Genomic DNA, 19,530 nt, shown 5'->3' with positions numbered 1-19,530 from the left:
CGAGAAATAGATTAGTTTGAGAATTTATGGATGCTTAGAAAACTATATTTTTTACATTACCACTACAAGTGTTTTGGACACGCACTTTATTTCATAGCAGATCACCATTCATGATTCACAGTTCAGCCAAAGAATACATAACACCTGAATTTCATTGTATATCAACTACTTTTCCCTTAAAGAGTAGTAGTCGTATATATTACCTGCATTTATTGTAAATTAACTCTGTTTTCGAGTTTGCTAACAGCAATAATTAACATTAAAACATTTTAGGAAACAAGTTATTTTTACCACAGGTTTTTGTGCTGCCTTGATAGAAATCTCATTTTGTGCATCTGCTTGAACTCTTATAGGGAATTAACAACCTCTTAGCTCAACAGATTAAGAGATAATCAGCAGGGTTAATTTAAAGTTATTTAATCACGGCCTTGTAATACATTTCACCAACCAAAATGCAGCCCCACTGCAATTGCTGTTCTCAAAGACAGGATGAGTTGGTTGACGTTCATAAGCAGCTGGAAATCACCATGACTACTTTCTACTGATTGGCAGCTGCTGCGAATCAGTGTGTTGGAAGAGATCCTGAGAGTCATGTGCTTGTCGTACCTGTACCGGATATACCTAAAGTACTATCCTATCCTGTGGATCTGACCACAAAGCACAGGATCTGTCATTACCCGTCCACTTGACTGCGAGTGGTGTGCCAGTGGTAGATCTAGGCTTGTGGCACGTGGTGGATGGGGACCAGGGAGGACACAGGCTGTTGAACTGATCTCTCTAATAAACATGTTTGAGGTGCTGTCTTCCACTTAAACTGAAACTGAGCCACTGGGAGTCACTTCACCTGTTTTGAGGAAACTTGTTTTGTCTGATGTCAGAAGACGGCAAATGCAAAGGGGTAGGGGTCTATTAATCGTCCGCAGTTCAAACATAGGGCGAATGTTGGTACCCCTTAGGGAAATGGTAGCAGTGGACAGGAAAGGACGCCAAGTGCACACAGTGTGTATGCCTGGGGGCCTCATTCAACACGTTGAAGAGGCTATTTCAGGAGCCATTGAGGGAACACAGGGTGCAATCAACTGCAGATCGTGGTGCACGTTGCAACAAATGATGCCTGTTTTCTGTGCTCCGAGGTTATACTTAGATCATTTCAGCAACTGGGAGAGGAGGTCGAGAAGACCAGCCTTACATGTGGAGTATCAGTGAAGCTCATAATTTGCAGCATTGTCCCCAGAACTGATCGTGGCCCATTGGTTCTGAGTTGAGTGGAAGAACTGAACCAAAGACTGAGATCATTCTTTGGCAATTTAGCCTCTGACTTCTTGGACTTGTGCCATAGGTTTGAGGATTGTTGGGTCCCCCTAAATAGGCCAAGTGTGCACCATGCATCAGAGGATACAGTTCAAGTATCTGATTGTGTGTAGGGTGCACATAAGGGATTTTAGATTAGGCAACTCTCCACCCAATCCACATAACGCAACAAATGTCAGAGTTTGAAGCATTCATGGAAAGCACTGAAGCTCACATAATACAAGGTACAGAAAGGTGGTTGAACCCTGAAACTGAAAGCAGTGAGATTTTGGGGGGAAATTTAAGTGTATGTTGAAAGGATAGGCAAATGGGAAATGGAGGTGGTGTATATTTGTCGCAGTAGACAAAAAACTTAAATCCACCAAAATAGAAATTGAAGCTGCTTGTGAGATTGTTTGGGCAAGACTCAGTAACTGTGGACATAAAATGATAGTTGGATCCTTCTGTCGCCCACCTGACTCGTCTCCTGATGTAACCAAAAACTTAGAGAAAACCCCAGTTCATTGTTTATAAGTTCCCTAAGCATACTGTAATGATTGGTGGAGACTTTAATCTCCAACAATTAATTGTGAAAATTACAATTTTGTCAGTGGTGGATGTGATTAGACATCGTGTGAAACATGGCAAAATGCCTTCTCTGAAAACTACGTAGAACAGGTAGTTAGGAACCCCACTTGTGACAGAGATACATTGGATGCAATGCCAACAGTGACCTCTTTGGGGATGTCCACATCAAAACTGGTATCAGTGACCATGACGTGTTTGTGGCAACAATGATTACGGAAGTACAAAGGTCAATTAAAACAAGCAGAAAGATATACACTCCTGGAAATTGAAATAAGAACACCGTGAATTCATTGTCCCAGGAAGGGGAAACTTTTTTGACACATTCCTGGGGTCAGATACATCACATGATCACACTGACAGAACCACAGGCACCTAGACACAGGCAACAGAGCATGCACAATGTCGGCACTAGTACAGTGTATATCCACCTTTCGCAGCAATGCAGGCTGCTATTCTCCCATGGAGACGATCGTAGAGATGCTGGATGTAGTCCTGTGGAACGGCTTGCCATGCCATTTCCACCTGGCGCCTCAGTTGGACCAGCGTTCGTGCTGGACGTGCAGACCGCGTGAGACGACGCTTCATCCAGTCCCAAACATGCTCAATGGGGGACAGATCCGGAGATCTTTCTGGCCAGGGTAGCTGACTTACACCTTCTAGAGCACGTTGGGTGGCACGGGATACATGCGGACGTGCATTGTCCTGTTGGAACAGCAAGTTCCCTTGCCGGTCTAGGAATGGTAGAACGATGGGTTCGATGACGGTTTGGATGTACCGTGCACTATTCAGTGTCCCCTCGACGATCACCAGTGGTGTACGGCCAGTGTAGGGGATCGCTCCCCACACCATGATGCTGGGTGTTGGCCCCGTGTGCCTCGGTCGTATGCAGTCCTGATTGTGGCGCTCACCTGCACGGCGCCAAACACGCGTACGACCATCATTGGCACCAAGGCAGAAGCGACTCTCATCGCTGAAGACGACACGTCTCCATTCGTCCCTCCATTCACGCCTGTCGCGACACCACTGGAGGCGGGCTGCACGATGTTGGGGCGTGAGCGGAAGACGGCCTAACGGTGTGCGGGACCGTAGCCCAGCTTCATGGAGACGGTTGCGAATGGTCCTCGCCGATACCCCAGGAGCAACAGTGTCCCTAATTTGCTGGGAAGTGGCGGTGCGGTCCCATACGGCACTGCGTAGGATCCTACGGTCTTGGCGTGCATCCGTGCGGTCCGGTCCCAGGTCGACGGGCACGTGCACCTTCCGCCGACCACTGGCGACAACATCGATGTACTGTGGAGACCTCACGCCCCACGTGTTGAGCAATTCGGCGGTACGTCCACCCGGCCTCCCGCATGGCCACTATACGCCCTCGCTCAAAGTCCGTCAACTGCACATACGGTTCACGTCCACGCTGTCTCGGCATGCTACCAGTGTTAAAGACTGCGATGGAGCTCCGTATGCCACGGCAAACTGGCTGACACTGACAGCGGCGGTGCACAAATGCTGCGCAGCTAGCGCCATTCGACGGCCAACACCGCGGTTCCTGGTGTGTCCGCTGTGCCGTGCGTGTGATCATTGCTTGTACAGCCTTCTCGCAGTGTCCGGAGCAAGTATGGTGGGTCTGACACACCGGTGTCAATGTGTTCTTTTTTCCATTTCCAGGAGTGTATGTGTTCAGTAAACTAGATAAAAAATCAATAGTGTCATATCTCAATGAAGAATTTGAAAGTTTCAGCACAGTTTCAGCGAGAGCTGAAATGCTTAACTCTGTTTTCAGATGTTCCTTTACAAAGGTAAACCCAGAAGAATTGTCCCAGTTTAATCCTCATACCACAGAAAAGATGAATGAATTAACTATTAGTGTCAGTGGTGGTAAGAAACTGATGAAATCATTAAATTGAACAAAGCTCCAAGGCCTGAGGCAATCCTTATCAGATTTTGCAGCTGAGTTGGCCCCTCTACTAACTATAATCCGTTAGAGATCCTTTGAACAAAGAACCATGCCCACTATTTGGAAGAAAGCACAGGCAACAACCTTCAACAAGAAAAGTAGTAGAAGTGATCCACATAACTACTGTCCAACATCTTTGACGTCACTTTGTTGTAGAATGTTAGAACATACTGTGAGCTCAAGCATAATGAGATTTCTTGAACAAATGACCTCCCCTGCATGCCAACCAGCATGGATTCCGAAAACATCAATCACGTGGAACCCAGCTTGTACTTTTTTCACATGACATACTGAAAGCTTTTCATCAAGCAGTCACATAGATGCAGTTTCTTGATTTCTGAAAAGCATTTGAGTCTATACCGCACCTATGCTTATTGTCAAAACTACAATCATATGGGTATGAAGTGAAATTTGTGATTGGATTGAGGACTTTTTTGTAGAGAGGACACTACACGTTGTCTTGGATGTAGAGTCATCATTATATGCAGAAGTAACTACCCTAGGAAAGTCTGTTGAAACTTGTTGTTCATGCTATATATTAATGACCGTGCAAACAATATTAATAGTAAAACCAGGCTTTTTGCAGATGATGCAGTTATCTGTAATGAAGTACTAGCCGAAATAAACTGCATAAATATTCAGTTAGATCTTTGTTTTGTTCCAGCATGGAGCAGAGATAGGCAACATGCTCTAAGTGCTCAGAAATGTAAAATGTAGTACCATATGACTATAATGTTAATGAGTCACCATTGGAATCAGTCAACTCTTATAAATAGCTGCGTGTAACACTTTTTAGGGATATGAAATGGAATGATCAGATAGGTTCTGTCGTGGGTAATGCAGGTGGTAGACTTTGGTTTGTTGGTGGAACATTGGGGAAGTGCAATTAGTCTTCAAAAGATATCACTTACAAATCACTCATGCTACCCATCCTGGAATATTGCTCAAGTGTGTGGGGCCCGTACCAGATAGGACTAACAGGGGATATTGGACGTATGCAGACAAGGGCAGTACGAATGGTCACAGGTTTGTTTAATCCATTTCTTTGTTGATAGTCCTTCGTGTCAACGTACTGCATTGTTATAGTGGCTGAAAAATGGGAAGTGGAAGTTCAACACTGAATACTGTAAATGATGTAGCTGACAGTTACACAATTGCGTTTCACAGTTCTTTACTTCCACTGCTTACAAAACCCCCCCCCCCCCCAATATTATAAAATTATATGGCCAGTTCACTGTTGGTAAATGTTGATAAGCATCATGCATGCAACATCAGTATGCTGCTACAAAGTTTGCTGTTGAACATGTATGAGCAGTAAAAACCCAACCACACAGTTCACAGTTCTTGCAGAACAATATGGTACATGTGACACTATTTCTCAAATAAATTGAACAGACATTGTCATTAATTGTTCTAACACACGGCCTATTTGTGTACGCTTATTCCACAGTTAAATTGATGCATTGTTGTTAATTTAACCAACACGTAATTCCCATCTGAAAATTGACCATGGACGACTGTCTCGGGACCAAAAATCGGTTGTTTATATATCTCCACAATAATAAGCACTGAGACTATACATTAATTTATGTTTAAGTTACAGAAATTACAATTAGAACATAACTAACTCAATTAACTGAATACATCGAAAAACTCCTCCTTTTTAACAGTCCCTTTTACCACAAAGGTTAGGCCTAATTATTTGTTTAAATAATGAAATTAACAGATATATTTATACAAACAACACTTTTGACAAACCTCCTAAGTATTTTGGAATTAATTAAGTGCTGGCTTTGCTGATATGTTTTCGAATAGAGCCAATAAATACTTTAAGAATCCTAGTAGTTCTTCTTTCAAAAGTTTATAATTAGTACAAAATTTATATTTGTTTATAAGTCAAAAATAGGATCTGTCACAAAACAATTCCTGATTTCTCCCTATAACGAAAGATATTAATTAGGAAATTAATTACATACACAAAACTAAGCACAGAATTAGACCTGGTGATATATTCCTTAAGACTGAGGGCCAACCTTTCTCTTTTACGGAAATGCATATTATACTCATGCATGTTAATGGTAATTAGGCAAAAGTGAAAATAAAATGAATTTCGGGAGGCAGATGGCAAAACAATAGAGGAAGTAAAGAGATCCTAGCTTGCTTCATCACACATGGGAGAATGTCACAGAGATACTGAAGGAACTGAACTGGAAGACTCTTGAAGACCCCGAAGTTTTGAGTACCTGCTTTAAACGACGACTGTAGGAATGTACTACAACCCCTTACATATGACTCACAAAGGAATTGTGAGGATAAGATTAGGATGGTTACTGCTCGCACAGAGGCATTCAATCAATCTCCTGCCCACACTCCATATATGAATGGAACAGGAAGAAACCCCAATAACTGGTACAAAGGGACATACCCTCTGCCACGCACCACATGCTGGTTTGCAGAGTATAGATGTAGATGTAGATATTTCCCTCATTTAAATAAATGTTTCCTCGCATCTACTTCAACAGAAAGCGGCCAAATTTTATACATATCAAACCTGCTACTGTCTTCTAGGGAATATTTAATACATAACTTAAAATATTGCCAGTTACGAATACATCAGGATGAACTACTTTAAGCAGTATATAATCTTTGCCCCTGTAACTGCTATTGGGAATCTACCTTTAATGTCACGTTTTATCAACTCCAGATATTTAACTACTTCCACAGAATTAATTAGGTGTGGTTCCAAGATACTTTTCTGCACATTTAATTGTTCTTATTAGCAAATCATATTCCCATTCAAGCTCATTAAAGATGGAAATTAGTTGCTTATTCATGATTGTCAATATAGCAGCTCTCTGTAGCCTTCTATCAGTGCTATTCTCAAACAGACTAAGCCTTCTCATTCCTTGTGTAATCTGTTTGTTTCTTGCTGTGGAACTTCATGTCTGATTAAAACTTGTTAGTTTACCTTTTACTATTGTGACTTCTTCTCTAGTTAAACTTAACAGCATTTTTGTTCTTCTCTAACACATCATTTTTATATGTCGTTCTATGAGACCAAGATATTGCTGTGTTCGATTGTATTGTTTGTTATAAAAGGCCTATTTTGCCATGATTGTCTTCTTCAAGTTATCTCTGGAAATTACATAGTTTGGCACAATATTTCAAAGTCTGAAGCAGATAATTTAACTTACTATAGAACTGTTGTTTGCTACGCACATCAGATGGTCTTGATAACCATATGATGTTGGTGTCTATGTTGCCATCACACTAAAGTATAAGTTTGTTCCTTTGATATCGGTGGAGCTATAATAAGTGTTAAACCTTTGCTGGAGCAGTTATTTGTGAAATTATTGAATGACAAAAGTTCATTTCATAATGGTGTTACTTGAGAGCTATATTGACAGTTTTGTCAGTGAAGTTATATGGTTACAGGCTGTTTGCTTCTATGGTATTCTGTAGGTCATACCTTTGTTCTTACCAGCAGCGTTATGTTGCTCGTATGATTCATGTTTATGTGGTTCTTCGTTCATATTTACTATTGCAGCCCTCGGTCACAAAAATTAAAGTCTTTTCACCTGGTTTCGACACTTCTGTGAGTGCCTTCATCAGGAATTAAACTTTCAAATTGGCCTATAACACAAGTAAAAAATTATGGGAAACCTTTTTATATAAAAGTGTAAGTACTGACTAACAGTCCAAGTAAGAAACAGTGCTTATATGCCACGTTTAAGATCAAGCAATAAAGCTTTAGTCATAAAAATTGAAATTAAAATTTAAAAAAGAATACATGGAAGGCAAGCCACTATGGGCTGCTCATACATATCAACCCACAGGTAGCATCAGACAGAGGTTTACCGCGTTAGCAATTGCGGGCAGGTGAACATCATACCATGAGTGCCATGTAGTAGCCGTAAATATATGTAGGCTACTTAACATTTAAAATATAGACAGATGAATATTAAGATGAACATTATTTAGTAGATGAACTGGCAGGAAATGTTTTATTTATGGATTCTTCTGTCGCTTCTTGATAGAACACTTCCATATTGAGGGTTGAATAACAGTTAGGCGGTTTTTTCTTCTACTGATTTTTATTTGTATGAACTAGTTTTCGGCTCATTAGGCCATCTTCAGATAACTACTGGCTATTGTTTACAAGGAGAGTGTTTTTTTATGAACCAAACGTTCTGGACTAAGCTGTTTGGACAGCATGGTTGTGGAGTAACAGCGATTGATGTAAAATTAACTTGGTATTTAGAAAACAGTCTTAATCACGTTTTTTTAAATTTATTTAGTGCCGGCCGGTTTCAGCCCATCGCAGGGGGTCATCTTCAGGGTGAACATACTGTGAAGTTACTATATATATCTTGGACAGAACTAATGACAACCATCTTATAAGAGTGGATTACATAAATATAATATTTCACCCGCTGGTCGACTGCTGGTGGCGTCACATCTACCAAGGTGTGGCAGGAGACTGTAAAGAATTTGCCTTACGCCTGGGTTTATATAGCAAGCTATGAGTTTGTGAGCGTAAGCAACGAACGTCTCCAGCGGTGACCAATGGTAGATGTCTAGGCTTAAAAATTGAAGTATAAATACAATTTGTGTTAAGTTTACAATTTAAAGAAACAATGTTCATTTTAAAAAACACTGTTATATAAATAAACATAAAAAAAGTATGTGAAAAACTTTCCAGTGTCAAACTTATAAAAGAACATTAGTAAGTTACCTTATCTTCATTTGTAATATACTATGGGGGAAGGAAAAACCAGGCATAAGGCAAATTCTTTAGTCTCCTGTCACACCTTGGTAGACGTGACGCCACCAGCAGTCGACCAATGGGTAAAACATTATATTTACATAATCCACTCTTATAAGATGGTTGTCATTAGTTTTGTCTGAGATATATATTGTAATTTCACAGTATGTTCGCCCTGAAGATGGCCCCTGCGATGGGTTAAAACCGGTCGGCACTTAATAAATAAAAAATCGCAATTAAGACTGTTTTCTTAATACTAAGTTAATTCTGGACTAAGATACAATGCACTTACATACAATCTTCAGTTGTAATATTGTCTTTGGAATTGTTAAACGGGTCTTTTGACTTTTTGTTCTGTAAAAGCCACTAAGATAGCACATACAGCAGACCAGGTGCCTGTCGAATCCCTGACAAACAATTTTCTCCATCAGCTCGTACTGTTCATGCCTTAACAAGCTTAAGCAAGACATAGTGCTGACCTGGGACCACTAACTTTAATTGCAGTATCATAGTTATCCAAAGCCTCATTTAACTACCCTTTGTTGCATTTAAAAGGTTTTGGCAGTAACTTTAATGTATCACTTAAAATAATATCCTGCTTGATCGGTGACAGTTATGCAACATTACTATCATTTCCTTCTCCCTCCTCATTTTGTGGCATGTTATACCCCTTTCTCACCTTACTTAAGTGTGTCTGCAACTATGCTGCCTCCTCTCTGCAACCACTTCACCTCTAAGCCACATGGCCCTCACTGCCAGCTAGCCACGCACCTCCTATTACATTACCAACTTCCTACTATCATAAGTGTGACCCACCCATTGACTGATCATGCCGCCTCCCTGTGAAACAGAGCGGTGCCATGTCTCACTGCCGAATCACTGCTGCAAAATTGAACCCCTGCCATGGTGGACCTTCCTGGCCTGTCAGAAGATCTTGTACCATGTCCATCTTGATTCACCTGCTGACAGACACCGTTGTTGACCCACCTCTCACATAGTCAGACCCGCACCATAATGGATCTTCCCAGCCAATCAGAATTGTCTTATTTTTTCCTTTGCCTCAAGATGCCTACCACACCTTGTCTGTCATAGCTTTCAAAGCCATGAGTTCTTTCCTGGCTTCAGACTGAGTACCATGAAAAGTTGACAATGACAAGCACTTATTTCTCTGTTCTGTGCTCTAGCCAGTCCCAGTACCGTGTAGAGAGACAGTAAGGCTGTGGCTTCCTTATAGCCAACACCTGACAGTGGGGGTTGCCTAATCTGTGCCAACCCCACCCCCGGCACCAAAATTTTGTTGGCCAGTGTTGCAACTTTGGCTACTCCTGTCAGTATCTCACGCTACTTATACAAGACAGCATGCAAAAAGCCTCCATAGTTTTATTTGATGTATCGTTGTACACACCTATTTGTCAGCATGTGCAGTACAGCATTGTGTCAATCAATAGGAAGTTCTCTACATGTACATTTCATGTTATCAGTTTGTAATTGAGTTGATATGTAATAAGTTTTTTTGTTTGGTGTTACAGTAGTTGCTGAGAGAAGATGTTTGCATTTTGTATTAGTTTATAAAAATCATGGTTGGGGGAGGAGAGCAGGAAACTAGTTTGCTATTTTTGCATAAAAAAGGATTCAAATCGTGTTTAGCATATTTAAGAAAGAAAGAATTATCACTGTTGTCATGGCATGTTACTGCCTAACTATTTTGGGTGCAGGAGAAAACTAAATCAATTTCAGTTCCGTATGTAATGCTTTGCTCTTATGTGCTGTTTGTTGGTCACACATCATTTATCACGAATCCCGAATTACCCCTAAAAATGTTTAGTGGCCAACATTGCCATGAATAAGTTTAATGTGTTAATTAGCTTCTTTGCCTTCATTCTGCATCAGTCACAGATTGTAAAGAGAAGAGGGTGGTATTCCATGCACTCATATTAGAAGCTTGCTCTCACTGTGATCCTATAGTGTGATTAAAATTACTTGTTGGTTGAGACGTCAAATGTTGGAGCTGGTGTCCTCCAATCAAGAATGCTTAACATTATGATCGAACTGTTTGCTTTTGCCAAACTGCCCAAGCAATTGATCAGTTCACTTCCAACTCCTTTTCCGGCTGTCTTGAGTGTTTGGAGTTTTGTTTCTTGATTCCAGAGCCTGCCACTTTTATGTTGCATTTCATCAGACATAATAGCATGCTTATGATGGTGCTAATGAAATACACACCTATCATGTACAACACTAACCAAACACTACGGGATTCTTTTGCACAAGATGCAATTCATCATCACACATACAGTTATCATCATCAGCACAGAGATCAGCCTACAGATCAGCCTACATTAGATTAGCTTTGTATCTGAGACCAAACCTTTTGAAGGCAGCAAATCATGGCTGATACTGGCCTTGTAAAGCTTCAAATATAACGGTGTAATACAGGATGGTGGTGTAGCATAGTGGTCGAGTGTTCAAAACTCGACATGTACTTGGAAATTTATTTCTAAATCTTATCAAAATGACTTTGATTATTATTTTTATTCAGTAAGTTGAAGTAAGCATATTTTTTATTTCTAATATTTGCTGCACTATTTTCATCATCATATTGACTTTTTTATTTGCTCTTATTTTGCTTCTTGTCATTCGTTTTTCCTTTGGTGTCCGCATGTGTCACCTATAACCTTTAACCAGGACTCTCATCGATTGGTAATATGCCAGCTCGTGTAGCCAATGTAAGGATAGTTTCAGGTCAGCAGGAAATTACAGTTTGCTTTTAGTGCTCGAAATGAAATTTTTCTGTCTGCTCATAGAGGTTAGGTTTAATCGCGTTGGTTAGGTTAAGGAGACACATTTAAATTCAAGGCTACAAAAAGCATCATCTGCTCAAGTTCATTCGTTGGTCACTTAAAATGAGCTATCAGCTGAGCATCTCATGTTCCCATCAGACATTATGGTGGCCACTTCAAACATAGCTTCAAACTTGTGAAGTGACCCGCCGTATTTTTTGTGTGTCACCTACAAACCGTGCAATAGCCAGCAACTGTTGTGGCAACACTGTAATGGCAAGTGACAGATGTCAACTAACAAGTAATTTTAATTGGGCCATAGTCTGCAAACAAATTGAAAAACACGAGATCAGCAAGACCAAAATATATTAACTTGCAGATTTAAGGAGAGAGAATATTCTTTGTTTATTCAGGATTAATATTAGCATAAATAAAAATTATTGTTATTTATTATTATATCTTCGTTTTCCTGTTAATCTTACAGTTATAGTTAGATAGTGGTGTTAAAAGCAAAATGCCTGTGACTACTTGTACTTGATTTGATATGGGGCATTTGATCTTTAGGAATATTATGTGGTATGTTGTTAAATTTAGCTGATTTTGATAATGTACTAAATATTCACCTACAAGATTGGTTGACAAGCCGTATGCTATTTGTTGTCTGTTTTCTGCATTCATGCTAGCAAATTTCTTGCAAATTCGCCATTCCATGTCAGTTACATAGTACATCAACAACAAAAATACTAACATGTAGTACAGAGACTATACATGTCCTGCATAAATCCCTACGAAACTTCTCTCACAGGCTAAAATAGTATTAGATAAGACATAAAGTGTAAAACCAATAGTAGGATTACTCCTCATTGCTCAGCATAAAACTTTTCATTCAGTGAAACAAGTAGTTTTTTATGTGAGGGAAATGTGTATTCCATTGTAGTTCATCCAAAAATATAATTGTAAATGTGTGAAATACTACCCTGGTAGCCACATCATATAGTGTTTCAGATTCACAGATGGGAGATATTATTTTGTGTGTTTATTTATTGATACAGAGCAACTGCTGCCATGTTTTATTTCAGTATTCGCAACTGCATTTGACATACTGTGTAATTAACAATTTTGTGTGCGAGTGCGTGTGTGTGATGTTACTTTGTAATCTTGAGGAAGCAAATTCATAGATGACAGTTATAGTTCTATAATAGCAAAGTTGTTCATCTTTATGAACATAAAGTTGACTGAAAACTAATGTAGTGAAGCAAATATGCTGCTGAACTTTAGTGGCAGTTTAGTAACCAAAGTGAAGCAAACATTAAATAGCTGAAAAAAGAATTATTACTTATTATTATTATTATTATTATTATTATTATTATTATTAGTAGTAGTAGTTAGTCATACGACTAAAATAAATACAACACAATTAATATGAAAAATAATATAAATTACACTGAGGTGACAAAAGTCATGGGCTAGCAATATGTACATACACAGGTGGTGTAGTTTCACATACATGGGATATAAAAGGGCATTGCATTGGCAGAGCTATCATTTGTGCTCAGGTGATTCATGTGAAAAGGTTTCCAATGTGATTATGATAGCAATTAGCAGACTTTGAATACAGAATTGTAATTGGAGCTAGACGTATGGAACATAACATTTTGGAGCCTGAAAATTCCAAGTTTCAGACTTCACTTCTCGTCATGGACAATGAAATAACCGACAGCCGTCACTTGATCACTTGATAACTGAGAGCTGCCACATTTGGGTAGAAATCAATATGGGATGTACAACGATCATACCCATTTGGACAGTGTGCCAAAATTTGGCATTAATGGGCTATAGCAGCAGACAACTGACACATGGGCCTTTGCTAACGGCATGACATCACCTGCAGTGCGTCTCCTGGGCTCATGACCATGTTGATTGGACCCTAGAAGACTGGAAAAACTGTGGCCTGGTCATTTGAGTCCCAATTTCAGTTGGTAAGAGCTGACAGTAGGGTTCAAGTGTTTCACAAAGACTACAAATCCACGGGCCCAGGTTGTCAACAAGGCACCGTGCAAGCTGGTGGTGTGTCTATAACGGTGTGGGCTGTGTTTATATAGAATTGACTGGGTTCTCTGGTCCAACTGAACCAATCATTGACTAGAAATGGTCATGTTGGGCTACTTTGAGACTGTTTGCAGCCATTCATGGACTTCATGTTCCCAAACAACGATGGAATCTTTATGGATGATATTGCGCCATGTCACCAGGCCACAATTGTTCGTGATTGGTTTGAAGAACACTCTGGACATTTTGAGCAAACAACTTGGCTGTCTAGATCACCCAACCTGAATTCCTTTGAAAATCGGTGGGACGTAATTGAGAGGTCAATTTGTACACAAAATCCTGCACTGGCAGCACTTTCACATTTGTGGCTAGCTATAGAGGCAGTATGGCTCAGTGTTTCTGCATGAAACTTCCAACGACTTGATGAATCCATGCCACATCAGGTTGCAGCAGTACACAAAACAAAACTAGATCCAATACAATAGTAGGAGGTGTTCTGTGACTTTAGTCACCTTAGTGTAAATTAACAAGGGGACCCTAGGCACTGGCACTCTTCAGATTTTCTTCATATTTGTGAGATTTGAGGATCACTGCCCAGACATTAATTTCTTCAATCAGTACAGCACAGTTTTCCGAAAAGGGTGCGGGTTGGGGGGCTTCTTTGAAGATATATAAGATTTTTAACATAGTTGCTGATAACTGTGTGCATAGCATTGAATTGTTGTAATCATGAATTTGCTGGTTTGAAGCTCACTTAGAGAACTATTTTTTTATTTACGTAAATTATTATTATTAATCGAATTCCGTATCTGTAAACAAATGTTGAATCACAAATTTTTAATGAAAATGTATGGGCCATATATAAAGTAAAATATGATACAGGCATGCAAAGTGCCTTACTGACAAATTAAAAAAATTATGTACATCAGTAGTACTGTTCAATCTCTCTATTTTTAAGAAAAAAAATTATGTTGTTCTCAAATTGCAACACTTTCTAAACTTCCATGCTAATTAAGTCCATAGAACTGTGGTCTTTTCCACATGTGCTCCTGACCAAAAAGCAGTTCTGGTAGTTTGAGTCCAAGGATTTTATTTATCGTGCATATTGCATTCTTGTAATATTTCCATAGAAACTTTCTTTACTGAAGACACATTTCTTTCTCTCCAACCCAGAAGTGTAGTAGCAATTTTCATAGATTTAGCTTTAAATGTTTTTGATATACTGAAATATTTTCTCAAATTCTTAGTCCCTATTTCACCCCTTAACACCTGAATTTCCAAAAACGGTTAAAGAACAGGGTGTATAAGGCCCAGGAAATACTGGAAAAACCCAAGAATTTTTTCATTTGGAGAAACCTGGGAATTTTTCATTGTTTTAGTTTTCAGTTAAATTTTTGTAATTTTGAGTGGTAAGAACCTGTACTCTAACAAAGAATATTACTGTATTCTGCAACTGCTGAATAATACTGCAGCAATAAAACATAACTGAGAGGGGGAAAAAATAAAGTAGAAAACTAAACAGGGGTGTTCACACAAGTGTCTGTCAACAGCAAAATGTGTCAAATGCTGTAGGACGCTTCATAGCAAGCTGCTTCCAATGATCGTGACATCACAGCTGTTAACATTAGATTCATTTGAGCAATTTACAGCAAGCTCATGTGCATGCACAGTTAAGCCACATATGAGCAACACTTCTGCCCACATGAAGTGTAGCTGATATCAGCAATAGCAGCAAACAGACAGATGCTACCTGCAAAAATTTTTCTGTTGCGCCCAAGTTGCCAGATTCGCACATGCGCAGAGCAGTCTGAGTTCTAGCGGTGAGGGGGTAATCTCCACGTGACCCTTGTTTACTTTTAATGATTTTGCTGTTTCCTCTTTGTTTACAGCTCTCACGTCAAATGATGATAAAACGGATTCTGTGGCCGGGAACTATCAAGTGAATTAAAATACGGGGGATGGAATTTAAATAGTGGCCACTACTTATTTGCAACTGATACAAAAGAGTTGCATGTTTGGACCTGTTACTGTCCTTCAAAGTAGTCACCAGCATTGTGTAGAACCCATTGCCAGCAATGTGGAAGGCATAGTATACCGTTAGCATAGCCTGTTCTGTTGATGGCGCGAATGGAACAGTTTACTGCCTGTCGAATCTATGGAACAGTTCTGAAGCGAATGCCACAAAGTGATTCCTTCATCTTTGGAATAAAATCAAAGTCACAAGGACTTAAGGCCGGGAAGTATGGTGGATGGTTCAATACTTGCCAGTCCCATCGACTGAACAGAGCAGCCCCAGCTTGCGCTGTATGCGGCATCGCATTGTTGTGCAAAATGATGGGTGGGTTGCGCAGAAAGTATCGCCACTTCTTTCACAAAGCTGGTTGCAGGTGATGCCCCAAAAACAAACAATAACATTGTGCATTGACAGTCTACCGTGGAGAAACGTAATGTGTTAGGGTAGCGTAATGCGTTCAAAAACATAGTGACATCTTTAAGTTAGACATCTCATTCAAAAGACTGTGTTTCCCTCGATTGTGTGCACGCCGGTGACATCGGATGGATGGTTCAGATGATGCACTTGGGTGACCAGGACTGTCTTTGAAAACACTGGATCCCACAAGGCCAGCAACAACACACTGCCGAAATTCCTTTAGCTTTTTCTTTTCATTTGGCTTGGTTAGTCGAAACAATATAAATGCATTTCCAACAGAAATATCAATCATATACCAAAACAGTCTGAGCCACCAGCGTCTAGATTTTCTGTCAATTGCATAGAAACTATTCATCATGTCCGCTTTATCTACACATGCCATGTTCGAATTACAAGATTTCACTATCTGTGGGCAAGGTATTTTTGTAATTGTGCCATCCTTTTCTTTCCTACCGACTTCTTTCAAAGTTACATGTGAGCCAATTGTTGATAGTAATTTGTGACAGGACGTTTATGTTTCCATTTCATGCATGCAATCCCATCAGAACGAACTGACCAGTCACTTTCTCCTGTTCGCAACTCTTTGTCCGGTTTCAGAGGAGGAAGTCCTTTTCTGTGGACTCTAATGGTACCACAGGCCATACCATCAAGTTTTAGTGTCTGCAAAAGTGGAACACTAGTTTAAAAAAAGTCAAAATATATGTGACATCCTTTGCCTTCTAAGCCTTTACACAAATCTCTTAACAATCCTCTCTCCCAAACATTTCTCCACTGCACCATCTGATTTCCCAGTATATACCCCAAAATCGCAGGTATATCCCATTTTGTCAGCTCTGACCCATATTTTGTACCCCCTCTTGATGGGCTTTTGAGGCATATACTGTTTGAATGATATTTGCCCTTTGAATTTCACCATGCATTCAGCAACAGATTGCTCCTTAGTTGGAGCATAACATTCTTTGAAACTTGTCAGTAATTGATTTATTAGTAGTCAAATTTTATACAATTTGTAGTAACTTTATTCCCTTTTTGTGGCATAAGGGTGTTGTCATTTACATGTATATGAGATAAAATCCAGCAAAATCTTTTCAATGACACAAGTGAAGAAATGTACTGATCTCTGAGTTCGTTGTGCGATGACCAGCAATCACGATATGCGCAGGGTTGTTTGTTACCCATTAGAATATTTATAGCCAAAAACACCTGAGCAAATTTTCCCCAAACAGCTATAAAAAGAAATCAACTGGCAGCATACCTTCACTTTCAGTTTTCCTTTGACACCAACTTCCTCTAAGACCTTACTAGTGGCACGTTATCTTCAGAACTGAAACTGTAATCACTGTCATTTTCAGAATGATTTTCACTTTCAGAAACAACATTAGATATTACTGGTCTTCGCACTTGTGAATCAAGATCACTGTCTTCAGCCAAAATATCACTTTCATTATCACTGGTACTGCCAGTCTCAGAGTCCATGACAGAAGTAATTTCTTCTAAAAGACACGTCAGAACTTCCTCATCCTTTAATTTGCGAGAAAACATTTCGCAAAACTGAAATTAAAAAAGAGAGAGAGATAAGCTTCTAATACTACCTCTGCAGCCGCAGTGGTTTCAAACAAAACCACCAGAGTAAATACGGAAAAAGTACATGATTTTCATTATTGTTGCAATACATATCGCATGTATTTATATACAAAGTATTATGAATTTGTTCCATGTGTGAAACTTACATTTCAAAGCCAAATTCAATCACAAATCAAGAAAAAGAGAAGCAGCACACCACAGACAATAATGGCACTTATACTTGAATAGCTAACTGCAACCACGTGAGAAATATTGACGTAGTTCAAATTTTCATCGCTAGATGACAGCGCAGAATCAAAACGTCATTGGTGGCTTCAAATGAAACCACATCGTCACAGAGGGTTAATCTCCAAAAGCCATTATTATTATTATTATTATTACAATTATTATTATTTTTAAAGCCTTGTGTCTTATTGTTTTAGGAAATCTATATCCAGACACCTTCAAACCCTATAAATATGAAGAAAATTGAAAAGGGCTATTCTGTAAGTTCCTCTTGTAAGATCCTTTGTAACACGGAACCATATGAACCAAAAATACTGTCATAATTTGTTAAATACTACAGTGAACTGAGGAATAATAAGAAAATATGCCAGTTGGTGATGACTTGTCTGCCATTTCATTCATTCATCCATTGCAATAAAAGTTGTGGTTTTTAAATGCTTTGTTTAATTTTAGTTACCTGACTTGCTCACTAGCTACTGCAGAGCATTTCACACTAATTCTTTAATTTTTAAATGCAATTAAAAGGAGACTGTATTGCTGCCTGCTTCACACTGTCAAGAAGGGAGAATCTACTTTTAGAAGTGAGATTCTGACTGCTGGTAAATGCATATAAAAGTAGATAATTCTATCCATCAAATTTAAAACTGTGTAGGCTGGTATGACAGTAAGACAAAAAAATTATATTCAGGAGTAGTGGGGTTAGTTCCCTGTTTACCCACTTTCAAATTAGTTTTCAGCTGCTTCCTCTCTAGAGGCTGATTCCAGAATGCTTCCTTGAATATTATTTGATTGTATCCGTAATTTGTGTCCTTATCGTGTAGTTCAGTTTAATTTTTTAAAATCATTTAGATAATTTTAAAAATCCCTGTTAACCTCTAGACTTTTGTGTATCATCAATAATCATTCTGTAATGTAAAACATATTTTCTGTTTGTTTTCAGTCTATGGAACATTCCACCTATCTTGACCGAATGACTGAGTTGGTTTCTATGTATTTGGACATGGAAATAAAGGCTTCAAGGTATTGTAATCCTCCACAGTGTGTCTTGTTTTCCAAAAAGTAGGCTGTGTATTTGACTGAATACAAAATGGAAAGTTGCCACTTAGTTCTAGATAATATAGTGATGTTACATTCTTCAAATGCTGCTTTTCAATGTATCTAGTTTTTAAGTCATGGTTGTACACAGCTGTGTTAATCAATTTATTCATAAACAGATAATGTTCAGGAATGTGACAACTTATAACCACTATCAAATTTCATGCTACAAATCAACATCTCCATTCAACTGTAAATCAGAAGCACATGCAGTGTATAATAAATATCAGGCAAGCACACGACATGATTATTGTTATTTTGTTTCCCCACAGATTTGCGGTAAGGTGTATGTGCCCCAGATTTATAATTGAATGGAGATGTTGGTTTGCAGCACATTTCTTATTAGTTGTTATGTGTTGTAACCCGTCTAATTAGGATACAATACTCCTGAAGATGGTCTGTTTATGATCGAAACTGTTTGTTTTATAACGTGATTGATACAGCTGTGTGCAACCATGATTTTTCAATAATTCGTACAATCTGTGAGTCATTACCTCCTCAAAATAGTATCTATGTTAAGCCCTACAATCAGTCAAAATCTTTGCTGCCAATGAGGTAATCATTCATACTTACATGTTGTAGGTTTTCATTGTTGCAATTTGACCATAGTTATTTAGGTTTTCTTATATGGTGATGTGAATAGCCAACACTGTTAATGTGTGTGTGACTTCTTTGTAAATAGTGCAAATGGGTTGCACAAAGATAGTTATAAACGAGCAAAAACTGAATATATACACAAACAATCCTGTTTGAGGAACATCCGCAACCGAACTTT

At 39.0% G+C, this 19,530-nt stretch overlaps 1 protein-coding gene across 1 annotated transcript in view; it reads left to right on the top strand.

Annotated features, from left to right (window-relative positions):
* Positions 1–19,530, top strand: part of LOC126482317 (uncharacterized) — a 429,037-nt gene that overhangs the window by 264,464 nt on the left and 145,043 nt on the right. Inside the window, exon 6 of the mRNA XM_050106359.1 lies at positions 18,601–18,680. Within this exon, the coding sequence (XP_049962316.1) occupies positions 18,601–18,680 (80 nt within the window). The remainder of the gene's footprint in view (positions 1–18,600; positions 18,681–19,530) is intronic.

The sequence above is a fragment of the Schistocerca serialis genome, chromosome 5 (genome assembly GCF_023864345.2).
Source record: "Schistocerca serialis cubense isolate TAMUIC-IGC-003099 chromosome 5, iqSchSeri2.2, whole genome shotgun sequence".
NCBI lineage: Eukaryota > Metazoa > Arthropoda > Insecta > Orthoptera > Acrididae > Schistocerca > Schistocerca serialis.
Note: the sequence above shows the minus strand (reverse complement) of the source record. Positions and strands in the feature narration are given on the sequence as shown.